At 39.9% G+C, this 27,932-nt stretch overlaps 1 protein-coding gene and 1 long non-coding RNA gene across 8 annotated transcripts in view; one reads left to right on the top strand and one right to left on the bottom strand.

The window, feature by feature from the left end:
• The window catches only part of RAPGEF2 (Rap guanine nucleotide exchange factor 2), a 166,465-nt gene that overhangs the window by 109,428 nt on the left and 29,105 nt on the right, over positions 1 to 27,932 (top strand). For all 6 annotated transcript variants that reach the window (XM_081021663.1, XM_081021664.1, XM_081021665.1 and 3 more), the window contains 5 exons: positions 11,135 to 11,266; positions 21,420 to 21,597; positions 21,923 to 22,059; positions 23,505 to 23,663; positions 27,746 to 27,898. In XM_081021663.1, coding sequence (XP_080877789.1) covers positions 11,135 to 11,266; positions 21,420 to 21,597; positions 21,923 to 22,059; positions 23,505 to 23,663; positions 27,746 to 27,898 — 759 coding nt within the window. The remainder of the gene's footprint in view (positions 1 to 11,134; positions 11,267 to 21,419; positions 21,598 to 21,922; positions 22,060 to 23,504; positions 23,664 to 27,745; positions 27,899 to 27,932) is intronic.
• Positions 6,148 to 27,800, bottom strand: LOC308485784. 2 transcript variants are annotated; one of them, XR_013990773.1, is made up of 4 exons: positions 27,711 to 27,800; positions 26,746 to 26,813; positions 23,687 to 23,772; positions 6,148 to 6,455 (listed from the first exon to the last, which is right to left on the bottom strand). It is a non-coding gene; the product is annotated as an uncharacterized lncRNA (long non-coding RNA). The 2 variants fall into 2 exon arrangements; XR_013990774.1 differs by lacking the exon at positions 26,746 to 26,813 and having other exon boundaries at positions 27,711 to 27,791.

Below are 27,932 nucleotides of genomic sequence, written 5' to 3'. Positions count from 1 at the left end.
CATTAAAGATGACCCAGAAGCTTTGATAAGTTCAGAGCTCAGCTGGTTTAATTCTGATGGGTACAGACAAAGAATTTAATACTCCATCTACAACTACATTGAGTTGTCAATGACTCAGTTGACTGAGCTAGTCAAGAGACCTCACAATAAAACCTATGCATCTATTAACATGCAAATAAGGTCAAATAGGTGTATTGTATGTTATGGAAAGTAAGGTCACATTGATTTAGGTAAGATATTACCTCATGTCTTCATTTCTCTCGACAGGAATTTAGCTACAGATCCTGTAATACTCTTATTTGTATCAGAGAGAAGAGAAATGTAATTTCAAAGATCAAAGATACAAAATGGTTACTGAATCAATCAACTCTTTCCAGAGACCTCTATAAAAGTTACAAAACGTGGATGAAGGTTTCTATTTCTTCTGAGGAAGAAAGACATCACTTATAAGAGTAGGGTGTTACCCTAAATCTCCTCTCCATAAGAGCTGAAGGTATCACACTGAAACATGCAGGATAGGAAGGCCCTCCTGTATTTTGTTATGCTTAAGTTCAGTGGATATTTTGTCTGAGAATGAACAGATGTACTGGAAATGCCAAATCCCAAAGCTGAACAAGTCGTCTTGACTATCGAAAATAGGTTTTGGAAGCCTATTTATTTAATAAAAGATCTAGCTTGAAGCTGTGACAGAGAAACCGTAACACAAATTTTGTTACTTAGCAACTTCATCTATGTACTTGCACACTGGTCTACATGAACCGAAGATGGGTAGCTGTGTGAGATAATAGGGGGATATTAGCACTGAATTTTTGACTCTGTAACAGGGGCAAGAAACCTCTGGCTTGTGGGCCTACATGGGTCTGCTAGGTCTTCCCATTTAGCCTATGAAGACACTTCAGCCAAGACACAACTACCTGCCCTGCATCTGATATTAAATATGGCATCAGATTGTGGTGCATGTAAATACCTGGTTCATCTGAAGGCAGCCCTGTTCAGGGAAGTTTTTAGTGTTTGAAGTTGTTGTTTTTTTTACTGTTTTTTGTTGGGAGCCGCCCAGAGTGACTGGCAACCCAGTCAGATGGGCAGCATGTAAGTAGGTAAGTTATTATTATTATTATTATTATTATTATTATTATTATTATGTGTTTGCATGCAACACCAATCAGCAACACAGCTTTGTGCAGAGTGCTGTGCACAGTGGTTTGCATGACTTGACAATCATCTGTGTTGGATCTTGCTGAGTGTTTTGCAAGGGGCTTCACAAGACCCAGCAATCAGTTGATCATTGGTGTCCATGCGGGCAAAAAGAGTTACCCAAAATCATTGTGATAGCTCAGGACTGACTTATGGGAAGTCCCCATTCACCTTTGCAACTTGGTTCCTGAAGGGTGGGGGAAATAATTATCTGACTTTCTAGTCAGAGCTAATCTCTGCCTCCTCTCTTCACTCTAGAATTCAAACCTCATCTTTAAGCTCAGGTCTGCTGCTGCTGATACATAGTTTGGGACACCAAACATAGCCCTTAAGAGCCTTGAACAAACTTTTTCAACACTTGAATTCAAAATCAAAATCTGAACACCATATAAGAGTTGGGCTAGCAATTTGGCAGTTAAAACTTGTCATGCTGAAGAAATATAACACATCCCTATAGTGCACAAAAATGTTGAATCGCAACCATGTGTTATGTCATTGGTACTCTATTTACTTCTGAACCCAACTTAAGATGCTATATTTATCTTAAAAAGTCTTAACTGGTTTAGGCTAAATACTTGAAGGAATGTTTCTTCCCATACCAGTAAACTCATGTCTTAATTTTAGATCATCTTTGCCTGTTTAGGTTTTAATTGTTGTTGATTCATTATTGTCCTTTATATTTATTTGTTGGTTTAAAATTGCATCAATATATTTCTGAATTAGCTTTTATTTGCTCTTTTCTATACTATCCTGAATCTCTTGAAGGGTGGTTTTTAAATAAATAGATATATAGAAATCAATGTTCTTGCCATTTTCCTTGGCAGAGGATGTTTGCCAGACAATGTTGTTCTGCTAGACATAAACTAAAAAAAACAGGCAATGCAATGCATTAATGAACAGATTTGTGTTCCTCCTACTTTTACTACTACAGGAAAGTAGGAAACTCATTGTAGATGTAGGAAAAATATTTGGTGAGATAGTATTTTTAAACTAAAACAAATTTGCCTAGTTTTTACTTAACTTCTGCCAGAATTTATAATCTTAAAAACATACCTATATTCACAGCTCCTTTTCAAATAGCCAATGGTAATGCTAAGGCACCATCGATCTCAAATTAGGAACATTGACAGCAATGCTCAGGTACCTTCCCTGCACCACTTGGGTAGTTTGCAGACCGAGGAAAATGATGCTCATATCTCTGTACAATTACCCTGAAGATGTTATTCAGAACCCAACTAAGTACATAACCATCAACTACAGCAATTTTCAGCAAACAGTAGAGCAGCCACCATGGATCAAAATGGATGAAAGAAAATAAGCTTTGCAACATTTCCACATGCTTTTGCAGATTGGGAACTTTTGCTGATTCTCAGTAGTCATGTGAGCAGTGCTCGAAACTCCCATTGTTCTAGGCGCATCTTGCAACAGGGAATTTCATTAGCATGAGCAGTTTCTGAGCTCTGAGCACAGTACTGCGCTTAAGATTTCAGATTAAAATTGCAGAGTAGAGGGAAAGGAGGACCTTTTTCTGCCTCCCCACTTCTAGCTACTCTCTGAAGACTGGAGAAGATACCCTCTTAAGAATATTAGGGGGGTGGGCAGGTGAAGGCCTAGACCATGTGAAAAATTAATATTTTAGCTGCAGTTCATTCATTTTCAGCTTTGTATTTTTGTTATAACAAAGTGTGCCTAGACATTCCATTGTTGCACCCATAACCTAGGCTTAAGGTGCCATTTAGCTTTTAGCTTTCATATCTCAGTTTCTAACACTGCATGTGAGATGTTAGCATCTTAGATGATGGTAAATTTAAAAACAGCACCATACTTTTACAAAGAAACATTCTCCCCAACTCCCTCCACTTGCTGTCTGTTCAACTTTGCTTCATGTGTTTTCACTCAGCTGAAACCCACAGGATCCTGGCTCACAGCCATGGATGGGTAACTGAACTTTATTCCAACTTTATTCCAAATTGCTAATATGTGAGAAATTCTGTTTCACAACTAGATGGGCTGGAATAAGTCAAAAGGAGGCCAAATCGTCAATTAAGAAAGGAAATAAACTCTGATGGATTGCTTTGTTAAAGCTATTTTAATGTTGTTCTTATACAATTCTTAATATATTTTATTTTTGCAGTACTACATTGTTTTTATGTTCCTATGCTGTGATTCAAAGTTCAGAGTATCATTATCTTCCATATAAACGTAATAATATGCTTTGAAAGAAGCATTGGACACCAATAAGCTGACTGATTCATTTTAGTTCATTTTAGTCTTGAGTCTGTGGTCTTTATTACTGGTTATGTTTAATCCCCATTGAACTGAGTTGCTAATGAGCAAATTTTGACCCCTGGTTAAAGGACCCAATTAACTTTGGTGTGTTGGCCAAGAATTGGCTGATAAACACTAGTGTTTATGGGATCTCCAGATTAACAACAGATGGCCATCAGGGGTACTGTAGCTTTCAACTTGGTAGGATCCAGGTGACCTGTGGAGCCTGTAATGTATGTACCTGTTCACACAGGCTGTTGAGGCTGGGCTGCAATAGCATGCTTGGATGCCCTGCCTACAGTGCAAGAATTAGAAGAGGCTAGAGAGGCCCTTTCCTGTTTCCATCCACAGTTAGATTGTTGCAATCTAAATTTAGAAACTTTTTAATGACAAGAAATACAGGTATGTTTTGAATTTAAAATGCAGAGCTATTTATTGATAAACAAATTTATTTCAAAGTGAGTTTTACAAAATAAGTTATTTGCTGCAATTTTAGGGTGGTATTGAACTAAGTTTTACTCAGATGAAACCCATTGAAATTAATGAACGTAACTAAGTTAGGTCCATTAACTTCAATGGGTTTGAGTAAAACTTCGTTGAATACCACCCTTAGCTTTCCCTTGTAGTTGCTCATTATTTATTTAATATTTTAATTGTTAATACCTCTGTAGATTGCATAGAATAACTCGATGGGATACCAGTTGGAGCTTTTTAATGCCTTTCCACTGTCCAGCAGCTTCGGCCAGGAACTCCCTTTCCCAGCAGATCTGATTATACTAATTCCACCTCATTTTTCAAACATCACTTGTCGCTTTTTAGAATGCTATGATACCTGCCCACATCATCACTTTCTCTTTGTAAAGGCATTGGAGGATCTCAAAAAAGCTCTGTTAATGACTTTTTGAGATGTGGTTCATAACATTTATCTTTATGTTTCCCACTGTAAAATATGACTTTATAATACCTGGCCAATAAGGATTTTTTTTCACTAATACATAGAGACAATTGTTTGATCTCAGGATTCCAGGGAGATGATTAATTGGAAACCAGTGAATAATAAATCACAGATTACTATACACAAACTCAGATGCAATAATCCAGCACAGAGGTTGGGAGCTGCTTAACTCCATTTGATTGTAGCTGAACATGTGCACTTGAATATAAGAACTCCTCTAATACCCTAGAAGTAGATGATAGGAGAATTCTATGGTTCCTATGGTTTCTATGTTTGCTTAGCATCTTATATGTTAAAAGGTTAATAGGTTCCATTTAGCATAGGCAATCGGTTGTATGAAGCAAGTGGTGGTGCCAGTAAAGGGTACAATGACAAGAATGAAGGTCTTTTTAGCCAGTGAGGTCAAGACCCAAAATTAGCCATTTTATTTGACAGCCATAGCCTGACAATCATGCTATTTACTTTACATGGGTTCCAGTCTTATTTTGGAAGCTTGGAACAACTTAAATGTGGCTTCCTGTGGTTTTCCAGCCTAGCATCAATCAAACCATTCCTGTTTAGCGTCAAAGCAGCTATAGCAACAGGTACTCCTTGGTTTCATTGGGCACTTTAGAAGATTGTTATGTAAAGTTGAAGTAAGTACAGGAAAAGTTTTAGTCCCTAACTTATTTCACACAGGGCACCAACAATTGATACTAATGCAGTTGTTGTAATACTTTGTATTTGAAATAATTTTTTATTCTAACACATACCTCTTTTTTGAGAATAAATAATCATCTAGATTTGTTGTCTTAAGTTGCCTATTTCCAGATATATTATGAATCTTGAATGTGTGTGCGCTCTGACTTGTAACTGAGTTCTTCCTTGACCCATGAAGTTGTTGTTGGAAATTACCCTTATTTCTGTAATATATGAACAAAAACTATGAAATAATGCTTATTATGTAAATGAGCAGTTTAGTTGGTGTGTCCACTGATCTTTATGGGTAGCATATTTCCCCACAGTTTGTTCATAGAGCAGATATGGAAGGGTATATATGTGAAATTATGGTAACTACTCCATGCTGTCTAAAACTATACAAACATAAAGCATTAATTAGTTACATTCCAGTGTAAACTGTCTGTTAGATTTAACACTATGTTGGGCATGTCCTTGTGCAGCATGTCTATAAATGAAATCAATAGAAATCAGTTCATTATTCTATAATTAGGTATATTGACTGCCGCCCTGTAAATCACTGAACCATACAACTAATATTTCCTCCAATGTTTCACTTGGTTAGGAAAGAAAATGAATTGCCTTGAAATAAGATGTGTATAAAACGAATAACTGCAAACCTTGTTTTTAACCTAGATCTTATTGTTCAACTGGCAGTGTTCAATTATTCCAGAAATTAATAGGGAAGCATTATGTGATTATTTTGGTCACATGTGCTTAGGCTTCCTTACAGGCTGATCTATAGTTAGGACAGGAGTAACTAATGAGGTATCCTCATATGTTGTTTTTATGAAGTCAGAGAGCTGACATCATGCTGGTATCACTGAAGGAAATTCCAAACATACAGTGCAGCAAGGAGAGGAGGTTGCCACTGAAGGAGCAGGAGACATTTGGATGTTGGTGGAGCTTGAGAGAATATCATGGGGAGGGATGTATTGGAATATTAGAAATGTGAGATATGGGAGGCAAGGCTATGAAGGGAACTTGAAGGTAAGGATAGACAGAATGCCAGTGTAGCTATTTGAGGGGAAAACATTTTAGTAGCAAGAGTGCTGAATGTGTGTTGGCATTTCTGTGTGAACAACTTTGAGACAGGTCACTGTGTTGGTCTGTAGGAGCAGAAAGAAAAAAAGAGGCTGCAAAACCAATACAGACCTGTATGCTTTTATGACAGTGTACTTTTGTGGGCTGCAGTCCACTTCAATTGATACATGACTTTGTTGATTTCGCTAATAAGAGATAACTCCCAGCCTTTGTATATCTTTGAATGTGGTAATATTGTTTCCTGAGTAAAGAGGTATTGGATAACACTCACTCACACCTGGAAGAACAAGAAAATATAATTATATTATTATTACTGTTTGAATTACAGTATTGTTATGACAACCTTGTGCCTAATGTTGCTTACTGTAGTACATTGTGCAAAGCCTTTGTATTATTACTTGGTCTGTAATTTTATTTCATTTCTTCTTTCCCGCTCTTTTAAAATCTGCCCCTCCCTCATTTTTGCATTTCTAGTTGTATTCTTGTGAGGATGTAATTTGTTCAAAATAAATTATAGAAGATTTTTTAAAAAACAGATGCATGAAGTGTTAACCATCACTTGTCAGGATTTATAGGGCCACAGTATTGACACTGTTAAGTGTGAGCCAGCTATATTGAATCCTGCCATTATGATGATTTTTTTTGGGGGGGAGGGAAGACAGTACAGTTAGAAAATAGTTCAGCGGATTGATTTGAAACTTGGCATCATAGGAAATGTAAGCTTGAGGATGGTTCATGCCGATTTGGGGATAGAAAGGATAAGAAACTGTTCTGATTTTGTTAACCACTTGACTTTTGATGCTCAAAGGTTGGCAAGATATGTGTGTTTTTCTTCTGCAGACTTTGCTGGGGTTGTTTAGGGGAAAATATATCTCTGTACTGTGATTTTGGGGAAATAGTTTGTTGTGTTAGGTCAAGAGGAATGTCCAGTAAGTGTCATTATTACCCATGAGTTGCAGAAAATATTTGTAATCTTTGTTTAAAATGCATTTTTATGGCTAATGGGCAACAGGAATTCAGAAGGGTGTCCCTTCACATACTCATTACTAAACTGTTTTGAGAGAAGCCTGGGAGTTTAATAGATTGCTGAGTGAGAGTAACAGGCAAAGAGAGTTTGTTGGGAAATGGACTGGGGGTGGATGGGTGAAGTACATTTGTTAATTTTGTTTATTCAGTTTATATCCCAGCTTTACTCCAGTGATCTCAATGAGGTATACATTATTTTCTCCCTCACATGTTATCCTCACAATACAAAGGATTTTAGTGATGTAACTGGGCACTCCAAAACAAAATGGTTAGCAGCAAAGGCAGATTGAAAAAAATGGCCTGCACAACAAAGTCCAGTATTGTATCATATTATAGGGGGTGATGTGGCTGAGAATGTGTGAGTTACCTCCACTCTGCAAAGTAGCTCAGTGTTGCAATCATATTGCTGGAAAGGGCCTGAGAGGGAATAGTGTATGACAACCCTGTGGTATAGTCAAGATTCCAGAACTGTACACTTAAAAAATGTATTTATGTTAGCTTTGTAGAATTGAAACAATATAGAAAATGTATTTTAATAATTTACCACAGGACCTTGAAATGCCTTTGTCTTTGGACTTTGTTAATCTGTGTCAGCCATAGTTATGATTCTTTATAAGGTCACTCAGAAATGATGACTAACAGAGCATTTCAATGGCCCTTTCATACTTTCCTTAAGTAAGAGACCCAGTTATTCCTTACAATTTCCTATTGAAATACTGATGAGCTTTAACATTGAGAAATTGCTGCTTTAGAATGGGTCATAATTTGTTTTCCTAAATATTTAATCACAATCACTTTAGAATTGTAACTGACTATTCTATTTTTTGGTGGAATAAAACTAAAGTACAGTAACTGTGAACTATAGTGACAATCACGAATTCACATTTCTGCATCCATATTCTCTAGGCTACTTTTAACAAACACTTCTGTATTCTGTAATTTTTCCCCATTTGCCCCACCCCATAAATGACTCTTGGGTAATACTCTTCATCAGTATGCTAGTTTTAATTAGTACAAAATGGTGCTTCTTAGATCAGTGTTTAACAGCACCTTGTAATTCTGCTTTAGTTTTTGGAGTCTGGCTTTGATAGAGACAAAAGAACAAAAGAGCAGTCCTGAATACCAGAAAAAAGAAGAACATTTGTAGAGCAAGGGTGGCTAGCCTGTTTTGAGGGTAGGGCTAATTCCACCTTGGCCAACTTTCTGGGGTCTACAAACCAACTGGAGGTGTGGCCACCCTGCACACACACACACACACACACACACGGATCATAACTCTACATTGAAGTGTTCTCTATACATGGTGATGGTATTCTGTAAATGTTTTGACCTGTGAAGCCTTATTTTCTCTCTCTCTCTCTCTCTCTCTCTCTCTCTCTCTCTCTCTCTGTGTGTGTGTGTACACCAAACCATGGCTTTGTGTGTTCAGCCTCCTAGAGAGGAGATTGTAGCTAATTTGCTCCTCATCTGGTCCTGCTGCACTGCTGTGAATTTATCAAGTGTGTTCATTTAAACCAAGGCTTGTGGTTTGTTTTCTCCAGACAAGCAACGAGTTATAAACCAAGAACAAACCTTGTTTGCAGCATGAAGCCAAGCAGTGCAGCAGGGCCAATGCAAGACCAAAGTGGCCATAATCTCCTCTTGAGGAACCCACGTTTGCACTTAGCCATGGTTTGTCTTAGGTTTACATATGAGCAATTCAAGGAGTGGGGGTTTTATGCGCTTAGTTTAACATGCAGATATTTAGAGTTGTATCCAACTGAATTATTGTGTGTGTGTGGAATGACTTCTGCAAAGGCAACATACCATATTTTTCGCTCTATAGGACGCACTTTTCCCCCTCCAAAAATTGAGGGGGAATACCAGCGCTCCGGAGGCTTCGCATTGCTTTCGCATTGCTTTCGCTGAAGCCTGGAGAGCGAGAGGCGTTGGTGCGCACCGACCCCTCTCGCTCTCCAGGCTTCAGGGATAGCCGCACACAGCCCCTCCGGCAGGGAGAGGCTGCACGGGGCTATGGCTTCTTTAGCCCTGCGCAGCCTCTCCTGGCAGGAAGAGGTTGTGTGGGGCTAAAGAGGAAGCCAAAACAGTGAGCGGGATCCATCCCGCTCGCTGCCTTAGCTTGTGCCATAGCCCCGCGCAACCCCTCCGGAAGGGAGAGGTTACGCAGCCTGTACGCTGCTCTTTGGGGCTGGGGGGGGGGAGAAGATTTTTTTTCTTGATTCCCCCCCCCCCAAAAAAAAAACAACAACTAGGTACGCCCTATGGTCCGGTGCACCCTATGGAGCGAAAAATACGGCAATTTTCCATTCCTTTTCACTTATCACCTGTTTTCTGTGCTACCCCAAAATCTGCTCTGGGGGCATGTTTGAGGGGGCAGGGTGAGTAGGAGAAGGGAAGTTCCATTGTACTAATGGATGTTATTTTGTGTGTGCAATGATTTAGTTAAACAATATAATAAGATTCTTAAGTGAAAAACTAGGCAGGGTAGATTAAGTTTAGAGTTGTGCAAGTTTGTATAAGTGTTCTTATTAGGTGATGTAGGGAGATGTTGCTCTCTACAATGGAAACGGTGATCTTATGTAGGCTCTGCATTTCGAAAGTAGAATCTAGTAGTGGGGAAGTGCTTTGGATCTTATTACTGTGCTTAGCTGACAAGTAGTAGCTTCTTCCATAACCTCCCACTGTCAGTATCAGCTGAATCGCTTCAGGCTCAGCTGTGGAAATATTTAAAGAGGACTGTGTGGCTCTTTGGAGCCACGCTTTTCAGTAGTATCTTGTAACTTCTTTAAAAGTTGTAGTTTGGGTAGAGGGCAACCAGATAGAGACTAATCTAGCTGAGCTCCATCTTCTGCTGGTTCATTTCCTATAGGGGAACTGGAAACAAAGAAAGTAGCTAGAGCAGATAGCAAAGGCAGGTTTATTATTCCTGTCCCATGCACTCCCCTATCCACTTTCATTCTAATTGAATGAGAGGGTCTGGAGTGTGGTAAGGATGTCTAAAGCTTGGGAAACTACCTCCAATTTCTTATTAAGTATGCATGCATCACAGGGGTCTGTATCTTTTGGTTCCTCTGGAAATTTGTGAACTATGGGAGAAGCATAAAATGAATGGTGACTGTAGTTGACCAACATAGGTTCTGAATGAACAATTAAGGGTTAGAGAGATAAATAATTTTACTATTTATTTGTTACTTCAGATTACTGCTTAGAAAAAAATAGTGCAACCCCCCAAAAAAAGTATTTTATGTTGTCAACCAACCTGTGTTTAAACAACAACAACAACATAGCAGTTGAGAGGTTATGCTAGCCATGAGCATCATGTTTTGTTTTTTAAAAAACCAGACTATAGAAATTTCAGAGCTTTCTTTGTTTAACACAATTTCAGTCGCTTACATGTTGCATGATACATAGCTATAGTTTAGCATTTCTGCCTCACAAATTAAGTAATATTTTCCTACTTCTCATTAGTTTCTTATAACTGAATCAAACAAGTTTGAAACATATTCCAATATTTAAGCATTGCTCCCTCAACCCTCCTTGCACAAGTATTTGTGCATTAACAGGTGTTCATCTCGCAAAAACCAGTGACTACCATCCTAAATATAGTCATGGTAACTCCCACTGATTCCTTTGAGACCGTTCACATGATTCCAGTGGGAATCATGAGTAAATGCTCGCTAAAGGGTTTGTTCTTAGCAAGTCATATTCCATTCTTAACATTTACAGCAACAGCCATAGTAATGTTTATGTTTGTCACATATTTACAAAGCATACATTTGAAACACCCTCTCAACCCTTCTGTCCTTAAGGATTTGCTTAATGAATTTTGTATGGTTTTAGTACTGACAAGTACTGTTAATCATTCAAATGTTTATGAAGTGAATGCCTAGGTACACAATTTAATTATGCCTTTTCTGTTTCTGTCTACAGCTTCCTGCAGATTTCACAAAACTGCACCTTACTGACAGTCTCCACCCACAGGTGACCCACGTTTCATCTAGTCATTCAGGATGTAGTATCACTAGCGACTCTGGAAGCAGCAGCCTGTCTGATATCTACCAGGTATGATAGTGAACAGTTGTAATTGAGCTAAGTCAGTATTTTGAAAATGGCAACCAGCAAAATGACTACATGGAGATTGGGAGAATTCGGTTAAATTGTAGCGGTTAGTTTCATAGTCTACAGAATCTTATACTCATGCCCACCCATCTCCTTTCCCTATTCTGTGTTCATGTATTTTTTATTTTTTTATTAGAAAACAGATTTATTTGCAAATGCCAGTTAGAACCTTTGGAGGCAAATGCCACTTTATAGCCCTACTGATTGAGATACACACTTTCCTACATGCTTAATGGAGGAAGACCTTGTTTACTCTGGGTAATTAGTAATTTGGTAGAAATCTGGATAATATGAAGATAATGATGGGAACATCATGCTTTGTTATTTCAGTGCAGCCGTAGCAATTTCACAATGGGTTGCCATCCATTTAAGTGGAAGGCAAACTTATCCAGATGTCATAAATAAAACTTGTTTCTTACAAAAGAGTCTTTACTTTTGAACAGCGCAATCAGTTTGGTCATGCATGCACATGAAATAGCTAACCTTCTACAAGTGACATCTTACTATTTGTTCCACTTTTTTTTGTTGGCTGGTTTATTTAACTTATCAAGTGCCCTTCAACCAAATAGTTCCCAGTGCAGTTTATAACACAAAATCAGGGCAAGAGCAGACATGAAACAAAAAAATAAACAAATAAATGATTAGAAACAGTAGGTTAAAATAATTAAAACTCAGATTAGAAAGTGAAGTAGAACAGGAAGAGCATAGCCTGGGACTAAACATATTTCAGTGTAAGCACATTACATACAGTTTGAGAAGGGTTGTGCTAGTGATCCTAGGTTCAATCCTGGGCATTCCTTATAAGGCTGGGAAAGACTCCTGTATGAAACTCTGGAGAGCCACTGCCAATCAGCAGAGACAGTAGTGAGCTAGATGGACTAATGGTCTGAGCAGCTTCCTATGTTTCTAGTATGTAACGTAATGGGAAATAATTAGTAGATTTAGGGATATGGTTCATAACACTTTCAGAGTCCAAAACATTGTCATGAAGAACAAAGTAAACAGCCGTTGGTGATGGTGGTGGGGCATTTCTGCAAGTTCATTCTATGATTATGTCTTAAATTGTATATTAAGAAATGCCTAAGGGAAAAAAAGTTTGAATTCAGAATAAATGTAGGATGTAATTACTAAAGGTTGGGATTGATTGTCCCACAATAAAACAAATATTGTGAGAAGGTAAGGGTCAGATTATAGATACGTAGTCTGCAGCTCAGTTTGACCCCTCTGCTTTTGTATTGACTGGAATACAAAGATGTGATCTAGAATGGTTATGATGATTGTGTGAAGATTGTTTGCTCTAGTCTTGTAGAAGAACTATAATGTAGAGCAGGGGTATGGAACTGCCAGCCCCTGGGTCACTTAAGGGGTTCCATTTTTCCCAAGCCACACCCACCCATCAGCTGTTGTTGCTGGTGGTACCAACTGTTGGGCAAGAGGACAGGGTTTAGAACCCCTTCCCTTCTTATTTAAGGATGAGGGGGAGAGGGTACCACTGTTGTCTTCCTCCTGCTGAAAGAAGCAGAGCAAAATGTGTTTGAGACAGCTCTTTAAAGAATGGGAGAGACTGGGTCAAATGACACTTTGCCACTTTAAGCCAGCCCTCATGTTCCCTTTAGACAGAGGCAAGTGGCTGGTTCTAACAGCACTTTGCCGCTTTAAGCCATTTCAGGGGCTGGAGAGACAGATGCTGGTATTTTACAAGCAATGTGTCTTCAAGAGAACCCCTTTTCACAGTGGAATTAAAAAACAGGGTTTTCCCTTCTGCTTTCTGATCTGCTGTGAAACAGGCATCTCTTGAGTTTAATGGTGCTTGTAAAATAGGCTTCTTCCTCCCCCCCTGCTTCCCCACACCAGATGAGGAAAACCTGTGTTCGGGTCTTGCAAAGTGGCTTTCCCCTCCCCATGGTAGGCAGAGAGAGTGATGCTGGTACTTCCTGAAGCTCAAGTGAAGCTCCTGCAAAACCTGAAAAAGCAGGGTTTCCCTCCTCTGCCTTTGCAGATCTGCAGCTAGACATATTGTGCCTGTGGGGCGTTTCAAGCAGCCTGCAGGTTAGTTTAAAGTTTTGAAAATCATTGGGCCAGTTTGCCGGTCAACTCTGTTGAACTGATAATTGTCAAGTGGTAAGTTTGGTGTCCAGTGAACAATATGTTCTAAATATACTATACTATCTAAATATCTGTCTCACATTGACAATCTTGCTCCATCCTTTAGCCTGCACCATTTCTGTTCCTAGGATTCCACTTCTGCCATATCTTTCTATAGCCTTCGTATTGCCTAGGGGAAAAAACTCTATTCTAGGCAAATAACCATTGGCATCAGTTAGGTGTTTGGCATGAATGAGGCATAAGGGGAGGGTGTGATTTGGCAGCTTTCAGCAAGTTATAACTAATAAAGAAGTTTCAGCTCCTCTGTTACACAATTAAATGAGGATGATAACTCAAATCAGAAAAATAAATAAATAAATATACTATCAGATCAAACCTTCCCTATACTAGCTAACTCCCAGTAACAGGAAACTAGCCCAAATAGAGTGTGAAGCAAATGGGATTCCTGGAAGCAAAACACTGTATTTTTAGGGCCAATGTGTTTTTTTACTGGTGAACCTTAAAATGAATCAAATAATTAGTGCATATCACATCCTTTGGGATCACCTGTCCTAGTTGCTTACTGGAAAATACAGACAAAGGCACATTAGCCAAATGCTGCCTTTCAGTTTCACACACACAGAAAACCTGTGAAAAGAGGCACCCCCCCCCCCCATTCTCAGGACACTTTTGCATTTCTTTTGAAATTTTTGGTGAGCACAGGGTTTAGAATTTACTTTATTGCTCCAAGGTGTCCATGGGTTGGTGTACATTTCTCTATACTTTAAATAGTTATTAGCACTCCGCAGTCTCTCTGTCTGCCTGGGATTTTTGATCCATAGGAGGAATTACCTCATAACATTTTGTACTGAACTTTAAATGAAGTGGGGGGGGGGAGGGAGGCTGGATACTGAATTCCTGAGCATGGTTCACTTGCTGATTTTGCTTTTTAATGGAAGTTCTTCCTTTTACCTTTTAATGTCTCTCAACACTGATTTATTTAAAAGTAAAAGGCCTTCACTTAAAACCATAACAATGAGCAGTTGTCAGGTACACAGCTGAGTCCAGCTGAGAATTTAAGGAGTTTCCAGAAAAGGAAAACACACAGGAAGGTTGAAGAATGGTAGATAGAGTACCAGCGAGATGATTTGTAGAATGATTGAAAGAACATTAAGAAACGTGCCTTGGCCAACTTGAAAGTAACAACAAAATTGTGCACCTATCCATGAGAAGTTCTCCACACTTTCTCACTTCTTTGATACTTTTTTTCTTAAAAATAATAATAAGCAATTCAAAGAGCAGCTTAATTTTCACTGGGGTTTTGAAGGTGGAATAACCAAAAACAAAGCAAAAGATAGCCTTTGGCCGAACTAAATCCAGAAGATAAAATCATTGTAAGTGATAGACTAAGAAACGTATATTGATTCAACAATATTAATATAAGGGCTTCAGTCTTTGGCTGTATCATGTGACTATTACAATATAGCACTCATTAGCCAAGATATTCAGTCTAGATGATAACTCAGGAAACTAGTGCAATCTCATGACTTATTTATATCCTATTGTCCCCAAAATCAAGGGGGTACCTAGTGTTTTCCTTGTTTCCAATAGGTCTGTGGCTTAACCTGTTTCCTTTAGGGACTCCCTCCATCTGGATGACCTTATTAAGCATTGAATTACAACAGAATTGAGCAGCCAGGCATTTGCTTAGTCTTGCTCTTCTGATGCAGTGAACCATCCAAATTACAAACCAAATCAAAAAGCTGAACCAAGAAGGGAATACACAATCTTGAGATATAAAGAAAGCTACATTGTTCAATACTTTTACATTTGGAGGCTTCTTGCAGAATAAGTGATCCTGAATACAGTATCTTCATCCCATTAGGGTTTTACTTATGGATATTGGTCTTGTGTCATCTCAAAGTCTTTTCTTCATACTCAGTAGATTGGTGCATGTGCCCCTTATTCTGCAAGTATCTAGTCAATTTCCTTTATGCTATTGTGCCATAATGTGTATGGTGCTTTACAAGATAACAAAGTACTCTCTACCAGGAGGCACTAACAAATCTAATGTTCAACATGGAAGCAGTAGCAGAGAGGGTAAGGATGATTAAGGTAAGAGCAAGCCAGTGCAGGTGTTTAGGAAGGGTGGTTTTATCGTCTGAGCAATGAATGATTTTGGCAGCAAAATAGAGGATGGAGATGAGAGAGGGCTAAATGTGACAACAGCAAGCTAGAGAGGAGAATAGTGTAGCAATTCAAGTTGGGGGATGATTAGAGCATGAACCAAACTGCTGCACAAAAGTCAGAGGGGCTATTTTCATAATGTTGTACCGGGAGAAGCAACTTGACTCAACAGATTGTATAAAATGGAATGGAGGAATTAAAGATAAACACAAAGCTGATCAGCAAGTGTCTGATCAACAAGTGGGTAGTAATCTTATCAATGGATAAGGAGCATGTGCAAAGACAGTAAGGTTCAGTAGGAAAGTTCAGCCCTGTATGTATTGAGACAACAATGAAACATAAAACAGGGAAACCAAAAAGCAGTTGGAAATGAAGGATTGGATGTAGAAGGAAAGTTATTGGACAGAGAGGTAGAGTTGTGTGTCATCAGTGTGTACTGAAAGCCACAAAGTTTAATGAAGTCACTAAGGGACAGTATAGTTAGAGAAAATAGCAGAAGGCTGAGAATAACTCCCTGTGGAGGTTCAGCAGAGAAGAACTTTTCCTATGGAAACAGTGATCGAGTAATTAGACTGATAGGAAATAAACCAGCTAAGAACAGAGCCATAGAAACAGAGTACGTAAAAGGAGCGAAGCAGAAAAAGTAATGAACTGTATTAGAGGCAACAAAGGCGCCAATGAGAAGAAGAAGAAGACCTTTTGGATTTGGCATTGAGGAGTGATTTGATGAGGGTAGCTTCAGTGGAGTTCAAGAGGTAGAAGCCAGATTACAGGGAACTAAGAGAGGAATTGAGAGAAATTTAAGACAGGGAAGTATGTGGCACAGTCCAGAGATTCAAAAGCAAAGGGTAAAGCTCAGATTATTTTTTTAAGAATGTGAAAAAGAGAGGCATATTTAAATGCAGGAAGGAAAGAGCCAGAGGATGGGGAGAAATTTAATATGTGGAAGGATATTTGTGATAAAAAGAAATGACACCCAGGAGTCAGGATCATGGGGCAGGTAATAAAGGACAACATAATAGTCAACCAAAGAGAAAGCAAAAATTGGTTGAAGTAGGTTTAAGAGGCAAAATAGCTGGAAATGAGAGGAAAGATGTGCATTTTGGATACTGTGTTCATGATTGTGTGATGAACAGAAATTCTCATTTACATGAGTAAATCAGGACCATGTGTGTGAGGTGGATCTACCCTTTACACCTGCATTTTGGTCCAAGCAAAACTTTCCCTTTAGTTTGGTGAGAAACAGTAAACTGGTATGCAATGTATGTCAGAAATATAATGCAAGGGGAAAGGGTTAACCATCCTCCTAAACTATAAGATCCTACTTGTATTGTCCTTTCCTCCTGGCAACAGCTGTTTTAAAAATGACCACACATCATAAGGCTATGTATTCATCATTATGTGTTGTTTGACTCAAAGAGATTGACTTGAGGATGTTGGCTAAAGGCTGGGGTATTTAGAGGGGTCAGTAGTTAGTTGAGAAAGCTGGGGCAAACAAATCTAGAGTTGGTTGATGAACTATACTTAACCCCTGAAGAGCATAAGGGAGACATGGCAGAGAAGTAGGCAATGTTCCCAAGAAAGCCTTGCACCACTTGACTGCAGGTGACAAATGGAGCAAGAAGTAGAATATACAGAAGGCAGAGAGTGTGCATGTCGAAGGAGAGAATGTGTTGCTCAGATTGGGTGAACTCTGTGGCATAAGCTGAGCATTTCCAAGTGAAGATGAGAACAAGAAAATGCCCAAAGTCGTATGTTGGGGAATGCATCCCAAAGCAAACATAGAAGGAATGAGGGACAGGAGATGGGAAGCAGCTGTGTCACAGAGACAATGAATGTTAAGTTTGAAATCACAGGAGGAAGGTACAGAAGTTGTCGGAGTCTGAATGGAAAGTTGAGAGTGGCCAGGAGGTGATAAAGGATAGAAATATAGAGATGAGATGCAAAGGGGAACAGATTTTTGCGGAATGAATTTGGGAGGCAGTTGAATGAGAGGTCAGCAGAAGCAGGGAGAATCTGGAAGTGCAAAGGCCACCACCACAGTAACCTCCAGTGAGAAGTGTGTGGAAGAAAGTAATTTGAAAGCAAAGGGCAACAACAGTGTCAGGAGGGGGCAGTAAAGTATTTGTGAGAGCTGGTATTATGCTTATGTAGAATTAGTAGTCGTTTATGACATGTGATCAATAGAAATTAAAATGCATATTTTGCTTTGTAATGTTTTGTTCTGTGGTGCTGTACTAGAGACTACTTTCTGTTTTCACATTGTTGCAGGTGACATTGTTTATAGGTTGGGAAATAGATGAGTATGTTACTTTATTGAATTGAACAAGCACTTAATAAAAACTACTATCCATCATTTGTTATTTAACATAGTCTAGTAGACACAAATAAATGAACTAGAAAATGAATTGTGGAAGATAAGAGACTTTTGTAGTTCTCAGAAGGTTGTAATGGTTCACCTTATGTTTGATTATGGAGTAAAAGTAATGAAGTAATGGTTCACCTTATGTTTGATTATGGAGTAAAAAATAGTAGCTGCAAATATTACTTGTGGTGTTGTGTGCTCAGTTAACTCTTTCCGGTATTTGCTTCATATGAAGTATTTAATACTGCAGGTTTAAGAGCAACTATGCAATGAAAATATATTCATAGACGTCCTTTTGAGTTGAATAAATCATGAAGCTGAATCTTGAGATGCTTTCGGCAATAATCTGAGAATATTCCTGTTTAAATATTTATGTTTGTTTCTAAAATTGTATGTCATGTGTTATACATAAAAGACAAATCCATTTAAAACAAGAATTACTTGCCAATATGAAATCTCCTACAATCATTATTTGTAAGAGGTCATTGAGGTTCCTTTGAATATACTGAAAAATTCTAATACTTTTGCAGGGGCAGGGTAAGCAGTTTGCTCTCTGCCCTGCAAAACAGTAGTATTGTGTAGCATTCAAGCTTTTCCTGGAATGTTGTGCTATCCCAAATTTTACGTCCGTAACAAATTCCTGGCCTTTAAGGCTAGATTGTATCTTCAAAAATACTGACAGTGGCAATCGGATGGATAATACTAGGTAACCAAACATCCAATACCTTCCCCACATTGCCCAAAGGCTGCAGTCACCATACCTCCTGATTTAGATTTCAATTTGGATGTTAAGAGCCGTCAGTACACCAGTACACCACGGTGCCTGGCCACACTAATTTAAGGGGCACTTACCGTCTTTGTTTGTTACCCATTGAAAAAATAATAAATGGATGTTATGGTGCCAGTTTAAAAAACGTGGTCTTTATGTAGAGGCTGCCATGAACCATTTTTGAATAATTATGCATCCATATGGTGGTCATAACTTTTTCTTGGACTTTGATGCATGGTCTGACCTAATGGCATTATCATCAACTGTCCATATAACCTGGCCACCCTGTGGAGGTAGCTTTTAATCAATTGATTAAGTATACTCATACACCCAAAAAAAGAAAAAAAAGAAAAACTTCATCATATTCAGCCAAACTTAACACAAGTGATATTCCAATTTGACATAATTTCACTACATACCTAGATGCTAAACAGATTGCTTGAACTTGAATTCTTCCACCCCAGTAAATAAACCTGTACAGTTTATTCAGTTTGAAGTTGTGTGTATGATTCTAGTCCACAAATACAGCAAAAGCTAATCTTGACGAACTCCTTGAAACAGAGCAGTGGCTGATAATTAAAGCCTAGGCTTAGGAAGCAAAGGCATCTGTCACTGGAAGTATTATACAACTGATGTAGCCTTGTTGCTTTATTTCAATTTTTGAATATTTGCTTTCAATTAGGGTGCATCTAGACGAGTGTTTCTGTTGCATCCTAGACAGGTGTTTTTGAACTCCAGTCTTCAGAGGTTTAAACAGCAGTGCAAGGCTATTTGCCAAAAAAGCTTTCAAAGATCACTGCAAATATCCTGCGATCAGGATTCTGCACTGTGAAGTCCCACACACCTGTCATATTTGGCCCAGCAGGGGTGGGAGGATAAGAATTTGACTCTCTGGCTAGAAACTTTTCTCACCCTTGTAGCACAGCATCCTGTTCCCACAGTGGCCAGCTCCAAGGCCCATAGAAAGTTCACAAGCAGGGCGTGAGTGCAAAAGCCCTCTTCTGCCGCCTCCTGGTTTACAGAAGCATGCTGTCTCTGATCCTTAAAGATAAAGTCTATGCAAATAGTATAGCTTGTGTTCAACATGGCTAATAAGTTGTTTGCTCAAAAAACATAGAAAGTGACCGTATACTAGGTCAGGTTTATAGACCTTAGATTTTCTGCTAAAATGGCTTTTAACCAGAGATAATACTTGAGGTCCTGGAAACCTGTTGCCTGTTAGAGTAAATGATACTAGATTAGCTGAACAAATCTGGCATGGCCACATCATTGGGCTGAAATAAAGCACAGTGTATTTGGGTGGTTAATGGATTAATACCTCTAAATGCAGTCTATAAGTGAAAAGGGACTATCACTTAAGACTAAAACAAAAAGTTTAGGGGGGGCAGATAAATTTGTTCCAGTAGGAAAAGTCTTTTCAGTACAGTACTTGGAATAGCTTGGCTAGAGTGTCAAATCCACAATTTTTATGCTAGAGCATTTATCCAGCTGTCCATTGAAAACAACTTTTTAAAATTCTATAAGGATAGAATATCTGTGGAAAGTCTAGCATGTGCATCTCGTATAATCTCATATCTCAAATTAACATTTTTTTAAAAAAACATACTTGACCTTTTCTACTGCTATCTGACCTTTAATATTTTAGCCCCAAGTCTAGTAAACATCAGTTTGGAAAGCAATGGTTTACAGAGCATTCTCAATAGTCTTCATCTCCTTCAAATCATAACAGTTGAAGCTTAGCAGATGCTGTGGCATTAAATCTACTTCTGCAGAAAAAGCAGCTTTATTTCAGACGGCAGGCAAATATGTTTGGGATTTATTAAGTGTTTCATCTTAGAACTGAAACAATAAAATGTATTCACCTCTGGGTACCTATTAATGACCTTAAGCCATGTGTTGGCTGGATTTTCTGATTTCCATATGATCGACAGAGCAGATTAGAATTGGGAGATAGTGTTCTTCCTCTCTGGTACACGTACAGTGCCTGGAAGTTAACTCCCATATCTGATAGACTGGCTGTTTGCAATTTTATGATACAAATGTGACCTGCATCCAGATGCTGCAGCGTGGAGTTTTTCTATTCACGGTTCCATCCATGTCCTCTTGTAGGATACCCTATTCCATTCCAGCAGCACCCCAATTTTTCTGCCCCAATCAGACATTAATCTGTGGCCAGTGAGCATGCCAAGTCCTCATTGAGCTGTTCCTTTGCATGGAGTAGGGGTAGAGGCTCTTAGGTTTCTGTTCTTGAAAATTATCTGTACTTCTACAAAACATAGAGCTCCCCAAAGCATGTTGAAACATCCCATTTGCTTCTTGGTAGCCCTGCTTTGCCTTTGGTGGTGCTCACCTGCTGAGTTCATGACTGAAGTGAGTGATTAATTGATGTCAGTGTTCTAGGTTTCATCGCAAACATGTAATACTTTAGATGGGTTTGAAAATGGGACTAAGCAGCACCCACAAATATATTAATCTTGCTTTTGATTTAAGTATGTTCCATGTGTGCCTACTTTACCCAAAATACAGTGAATTCCTGTTATATACTTCCCACAGGTAATGGAAAAGTGCTGAGAAAAGATGAACCTTGGCTTGTCCGTGGAGTAAATATTAAATTCACTTCATGTACATGTTTTGAGTTGTGTTTAGAGGCCTCTGAATGTTTTTTTCTTGATACTTAATGATCATTTCAGGCCACAGAGAGTGAAGCTGGCGATATGGATCTGAGTGGGTTACCAGAGACAGCAGTGGATTCTGAGGATGATGATGATGAAGAGGATATTGAGAGGGCTTCTGATCCTCTAATGAGCAGGGATATTGTTAGAGATTGCCTGGAGAAAGACCCAATAGATAGGACAGATGATGATATTGGTAAGCTACCGTGGAAACCCAGCAGAGGAAGATGTTAGTGGCATTTGCAGTTTCTTTAACATGTATTTTATTTTCCAAAATTTTACTAAATGACACTTTAACAAAAAAAGATTTTTAATATAATAAACAAAAGGAAGTTGTAAAATGCTTGAAACGTAGTATGATTTATGACTTGTTAAACCTGTAGAATATAATGAAAATACAGTACACAACACATTGTGGAATAATACAAGCTTAGAATCCCATGGCATATTCCTAAAATCTCATTATCAAGTAGTTGTCATTGCTTATACATGTTTAACTCAGTGAGTTCATTATTCTTTAGAACAACTCCTGGAATTCATGCATCAGTTACCCGCTTTTGCTAATATGACAATGTCAGTGAGGAGAGAACTCTGTGCTGTGATGGTGTTTGCAGTCGTAGAAAGGGCGGGGACCATAGTTCTAAATGATGGAGAAGAGGTAAGTAGTTGCATAATTCAGTGGTCCTTCCTGAGAGATCTAAAACTTCTTTTTTATGTTCTTAAACCCCCCCCCCCCATAAAATATTTTTGCACCGGTCCTTACAGATAACCATTTGCTGAACAGAATATTCTTAATGTAACTTGGACTTAGACTTCAGTTCACTTTCACGTTTGTAGTAGATCACAGATGGGTGTAATGTAGCCTGAATGTTATGCCAGTGAAAAATTGTATTAAATGTATGCAGCTTCCTATGTTCCTGTATTTGCAAGCCCTTCCTTACAACCACAAGGCTTCAGTTTGACAGATAACATCAGATGCAAATTAGTTGCAGCAACTGCAGTGATCTATAACTGCCAACTGCCCCACCCTCCGTGTTCTAAAACTGCCAGTTTGGCTTAGAGCATCTTTTGATCAGAGGAGTTGAGGAGAGTCAGGAGTGAAAGCGATAGAGTGCTGTCTGGTTTGGTCGTGTGATATCGGCGTTGGGTGTGCGATATCAGCGTTGGGTGTGCAATATCAGCGTTGGGTGTGCGAAATCAGCGTTGGGTGTGCGATATCAGTGTTGGGTGTGTGATATCAGCATTGGATGTGCGATATCAGCGTTGGGTGTGCGAAATCAGCGTTGGGTGTGCGATATCAGTGTTGGGTGTGTGATATCAGCGTTTGACAGATAACATCAGATGCAAATTAGTTGCAGCAACTGCAGTGATCTATAACTGCCAACTGCCCCACTCTCCGTGTTCTAAAACTGCCAGCTTGGCTTAGAGCATCTTTTGATCAGAGGAGTTGAGGAGAGTCAGGAGTGAAAACGATAGAGTGCTGTCTGGTTTGGTCGTGTGATATTAGTGTTGGGTGTGCGATATCAGCGTTGGGTGTGTGATATCAGTGTTGGGTGCGTGATAGCAGCGTTCGGTGTGTGATAGCAGCGTTTGGTGTGCGATATCAGTGAGTGTTGTAGGCATGGGGAAAGTGTGCTCGAAGTGTACCTGTCTGCATGCAGATCCTGAAGAGAGAGCAGAGCAAGCAGGTGCAAGAAAGAGCTTGAGAGATCAGGAGCCATGTGTCACGCAGCCCTCGGATGGTTTAGCAAGCTCAAACGTGACCCATGGGTCTGAAAAGGTTAGCTGTCCTGTTCCATACTGCTTATAGCAGAAACAAATACAATGTTTAATCTTCTTTGCCTTAAAAGTAGCTGATAAATAAGGCAGCATATCAGTAGATATGTCAGCATCTCCTTTAATCTCTGTACATGTGTAAATTTTATGTTGGTAAAACTGCAGGATCGTGAAGTGGTTTTTTATTATGTATACGTGTACTTTCCCGCTTTTTTTCATTTCCCTTTTGCAAGCATTTATTGAAAAACAAATTCACACAATGATACCTAAAAAGGTGAAATGGTTTTCCTATGTTTGTATGTCTCAAACTCTATGTTTCATCTTTAGCTGGACTCCTGGTCTGTTATTTTGAATGGTTCTGTGGAAGTAACCCATCCTGAAGGAAGATCAGAAATATTATGCATGGGGAACAGTTTTGGTGTTTCCCCTACCATGGACAAAGAATACATGAAAGGAGTAATGAGAACCAAAGTGGATGATTGCCAGGTAGAAAATAAAATCTGAATTACCTGTTAGAATAATATGCAAATATATGACAGGCTCAGATGTAATGCTGAATTATTATTGGTGTGTTTTCCTCTCTTCTCCAGCACAGCTGTGTGGAAGAGATCATAATATGTGGTTACTCTTATGACAAAACTGGCCAGTGGGTTGGATCCAGAATTCCCCTACCCTCCACAGGCCACTTTTGACAGGTGGTCAGGATCACCCACCTGCCACTCACATGACATCACATAACATAACATAACATAACATAACAACATAACATAACATCAGGTGACCTAACTTTGAACCCATGGCAAAGGAATCAGGAGCCACTCTTAAGAGCATCCACTTCCTCCTTTGTGGTCTCAGGATGAATTCAAGCTATGCTTGCAAAGGAATGTGTTTTTTTTCTTTGCAGAGTCTCAGCTTGAATTCAACCTGAAAAGATTCCTGCCAAGGGTGATTCTTGCATTTGGCGGTGGATTTAAATTCAGTGCAAAATGCAAGTGCCACGCTTGGAAGAGATGACTTCATTCAGAAGTTCCAGTTGGGAGTTCTAAGTGGAGCCAGTCGCCAACAAGGCACAATCAGCACTAAATCAGCACTAAATTTACATGAATAGCACCTAAGTGGAACAAAGCAGAGCTTGCATTTGACACAAAATGACAAAGACAACAAATGTAAGTCCCACATCAAGAGTACACTACTCTAGTGTGTCTTTGCAGCCGCAGCTTGACGTTCTTCACACCTGCTGTCATATGGTGTCAGCTGTGGGACAGTTGGGTGTGGCTGAGGAAAAACAGCTTTGTGAGTGATAGACCCCAGGAGGAAAGATGGAGCCCAGCCACCCAGGTGAAGGCAGCTTCGTGGTACAGAGGCTCCCTGATGCTGATACCAGGCCCAGCGCTTGCCAGCAGCATCAGGCAGCCCTGTTCTGCAAGCTGGATAGGGTGGCTTGCACCGTACACCTTGTGAAGTGGTGCAGAGGCAGCCTGATGGTGGTGCTGGGGCAAAGCATACACTTGGCTACTGCCTTCACCTGGGAGGGTGGGCTGCGTCTTTCTTCTGAGGGAATACAATCACCCCATGAGGAAAGAGGCAGCCTGCCTGCTCGGGTGAAGGCAGTCAAATGCATGGAGCCTGACAGGTTCGGTGCTCTTGGCTACTACCACCTTGTCCATCTTCTGGGAGTGGAGGGCGAATGGGCTATCTCTTTCTCCTAGAAGAAAGAGGTACCGTATTTTTCGCCCTATAGGGTGCACTTTTTCCCCTCCAAAAATGAAGGGGAAATGTGAGTGCGTCCTATGGGGCGAATGCAGGCTCCTTGGCTTCAGCGATAGCAACGCGAAGCCTCCGAAGCCTGCTCTTTGAAGCTGGCGGTGGGGGAAAGCAGTTCTTCCCCCCAGCGCCAGCCCCAGAGGATTGGGGGGCAGCAGAAAGGCCTTCCCGCTACTCTCCGACCTGGTTTGGAGGCTGGCGGTGGGGGCGCTTCCCCCCACCGCCAGCCCCACAAGCTGGGTCGAAAAGCCCGCAGGAGCCGCGCAGCCTTTAAAGAGCGCTCTTGGGGGCTTTTCCCCAAGGAGGGAGAAGGGACTGACTGGCCGAGTCAGTCCCTTCTCCCTCTTGTGGGCTTTTGCGGGAGATGGGGGAATTTCCCCACCTCCCGCAAAAGCACGCAGAAGCTGTGCGCTCTTTAAAGGCTGCGCGGCTTCTGCTGGCTTTTCTACGAGGTGGGCGAATTCCCCCACCTCGTAGAAAAGCTTGCAGGATGCCGCGCACCCTTTAAAGAGCACACCACTCTTGGGGGCTTTTCCCCGAGGAGGGACAAGGGACTGACTGACAGTCCCTTCTCCCTCCTGGTCGAAAAGCCCGCAGGAGTCGCGCGCGGCTCCTGTGGGCTTTTGCGGGAGGTGGGGGAATTCCGCCACCTCCCGCAAAAGCAGGGAGAAGGTCTTGGAGTAGAGCTGCGGGGGGGGGGGGGAATCATATGTTTTTCCTTGATTTCCCCCCCTGAAAACTAGGTGCGCCCTATGGGCCGGTGCGCCCTATAGGGCGAAAAATACGGTAGCTTGCCCGCATCCCCCACACCAGCCAAGGTGGAGGGAGCCTCGGAAAGGAGCCTGTCAGGTTCCATCCCAGGGCTCCCTCCATCTTTGTGGGGGGGTGTGAGCAGGCTATGTCTTTCTCCCCCTAGAAAGAGGTAGCTCACCCATGCCAGCAAAGGCAGAGCGAGCCTCAGAAAGGAGTCCCTGCCACTCGCACGCCATAGATCTTGAGATCTATGCCTGATCTATTGGTTTGGGAAATGTCAACAGGCTTTCCCATCTGGATAAATGGGTCCCAACAACTGACTACTTGTTAGGGTCTTCATCCTGTTTTAAATCTGTTTGTGTTTTAATTTTTTAAAGAATTATTTTACATTTAAATCGCCTTGAAACTGTAAATTTAGAAGGCAATTAATATAACAAGGGTAGCAACAACAATAATAAACCACAGAATGAAGTTGTTTACTAAACCATAAAAAGAACAGCCAAGGCTTATCCAGGTTTGGACAACTACCAACTGGGGTTGATCAGTTAGCTAAAACCTTAAGTTAGTTAAAAATGGAAGTGACTGCTTCTGTACTCCTACCCATCGCTGTGCCAAAGGAGGAATATGGAGAGGTGAGCTGGCCAGCCTGAGGCTCACTCACATAGCACCAAACTGTATTGCAGCTGAACAAAGCCATTATGTGCTATAAATATGAGAACATTAAGTGATGTAAACTTGTGGCTGTAATATAACTTCAGTGTCTCAAGCGCAGCCTCATTGATCTGTCAAAAAACCAAAATGAATATCCAGTGTTTGTGGTTAATGAACCTATTTGCAACACTTGTTAGTAAAGATCACATTCTTATGAATTTTAAATGAAAGAATATTAATTTGAAATATATGAATATTTATTCATTTCTTTCTTTGTTCTTAAATGCTGTATTTCAAGGTAGAGCCCGCCCAATGTGGCTTACAGAATGTAATTAGTTTGTATTAAATGCAGGATAATTTAGATTCATATTCATAACAGATAGAGAGAGGAGTGCCTTACTGCTGCTGCTTCTCCCTATGACGGCCTCAGCAGTTGCAGTTGGTAGTTAGACAGAGAGAGAATCTCAGCTGCAGTTGTATCCAAGAATATAAAAAGCTGTGATTTTAAACATTCCAGTATAAAAGGGAATACATTCATTTCTAGAACCAAAATAGTTCATCAACAACCCTGGGTGATTAAAAACTGGACATTGCACAAGTGTGGTGTGTTCAGTTAAAAACTTGCATGTTGTGAAAGGGCGAGGACATGACTGTCAGGTGGAAGGAATCACATATTTTATTTTACTTTATTATGCTTGGCAATAATATTCTGATTAAAAGGGGGAAATAGCTGCTTATTTTAATTGTAGAAGCAACTGTTAAAAAGGCATTTTCCTTTCATCATTTACTTTTTATATGCCCTCAAGATGGAAATTAGGAATTTCCTTAAAATAAATGTCAAGTCAGATTTAGCTTTTATTTAGGGTAATAGGAGAAGGATAGAGATATGAGATTTCTTTGATAGGCATTAATTCATATTTTATCAATTAATCATGCACTTTCCTAAGGCAAGAATTATAACAGAATATATCATCCTGGCTTATTCAACCACTTAGTGTAGCAGAAATGATCATAAGGCACATTTGGATATTCATTGTATAAAGCACTATATCTGCAGTGATAACAGAAAAATTGCTTATGGTAGCCCTTGTAATAGTGAACAGTTCAACTTCTGCATTTATCCTGCATTTCACTGGAAAACTAATTTAGAAAAATATGTATGTGCCATAAAAGTAAAAAGAAGGTAATAATAATGAGCTTTAATGGGGGTTATTAATCGATCTCATGAATTTAAAGGTTTGACTTCATAGTTTCTGCTACATTTGAGGATGGCAAATCTATAGCATCCCTTACACTTGGGACTAAGGTATTCTAGACAGCAGGGCAGGTTGGACAAAGTACTCTTAACATTTTAGAACCCATTACCTTTGAACTTGTCTCTTGCAATCTATTTTCCCTAGTTTGTGTGCATAGCCCAGCAAGATTATTGCCGCATCCTCAACCAAGTGGAGAAAAACATGCAGAAGGTAGAAGAGGAAGGAGAGATTGTTATGGTTAAAGAACATAGGGAATTGGATCGCACTGGAACAAGAAAGGGTCACATTGTTATCAAGGTATATTTTTTATACTATAATATACCTAATAGCA

Source organism: Podarcis pityusensis (genome assembly GCF_964106645.2).
Source record: "Podarcis pityusensis genome assembly, chromosome: 9".
Taxonomy (NCBI): domain Eukaryota; kingdom Metazoa; phylum Chordata; class Lepidosauria; order Squamata; family Lacertidae; genus Podarcis; species Podarcis pityusensis.
This window is presented reverse-complemented; position numbering and strand designations above follow the sequence as displayed.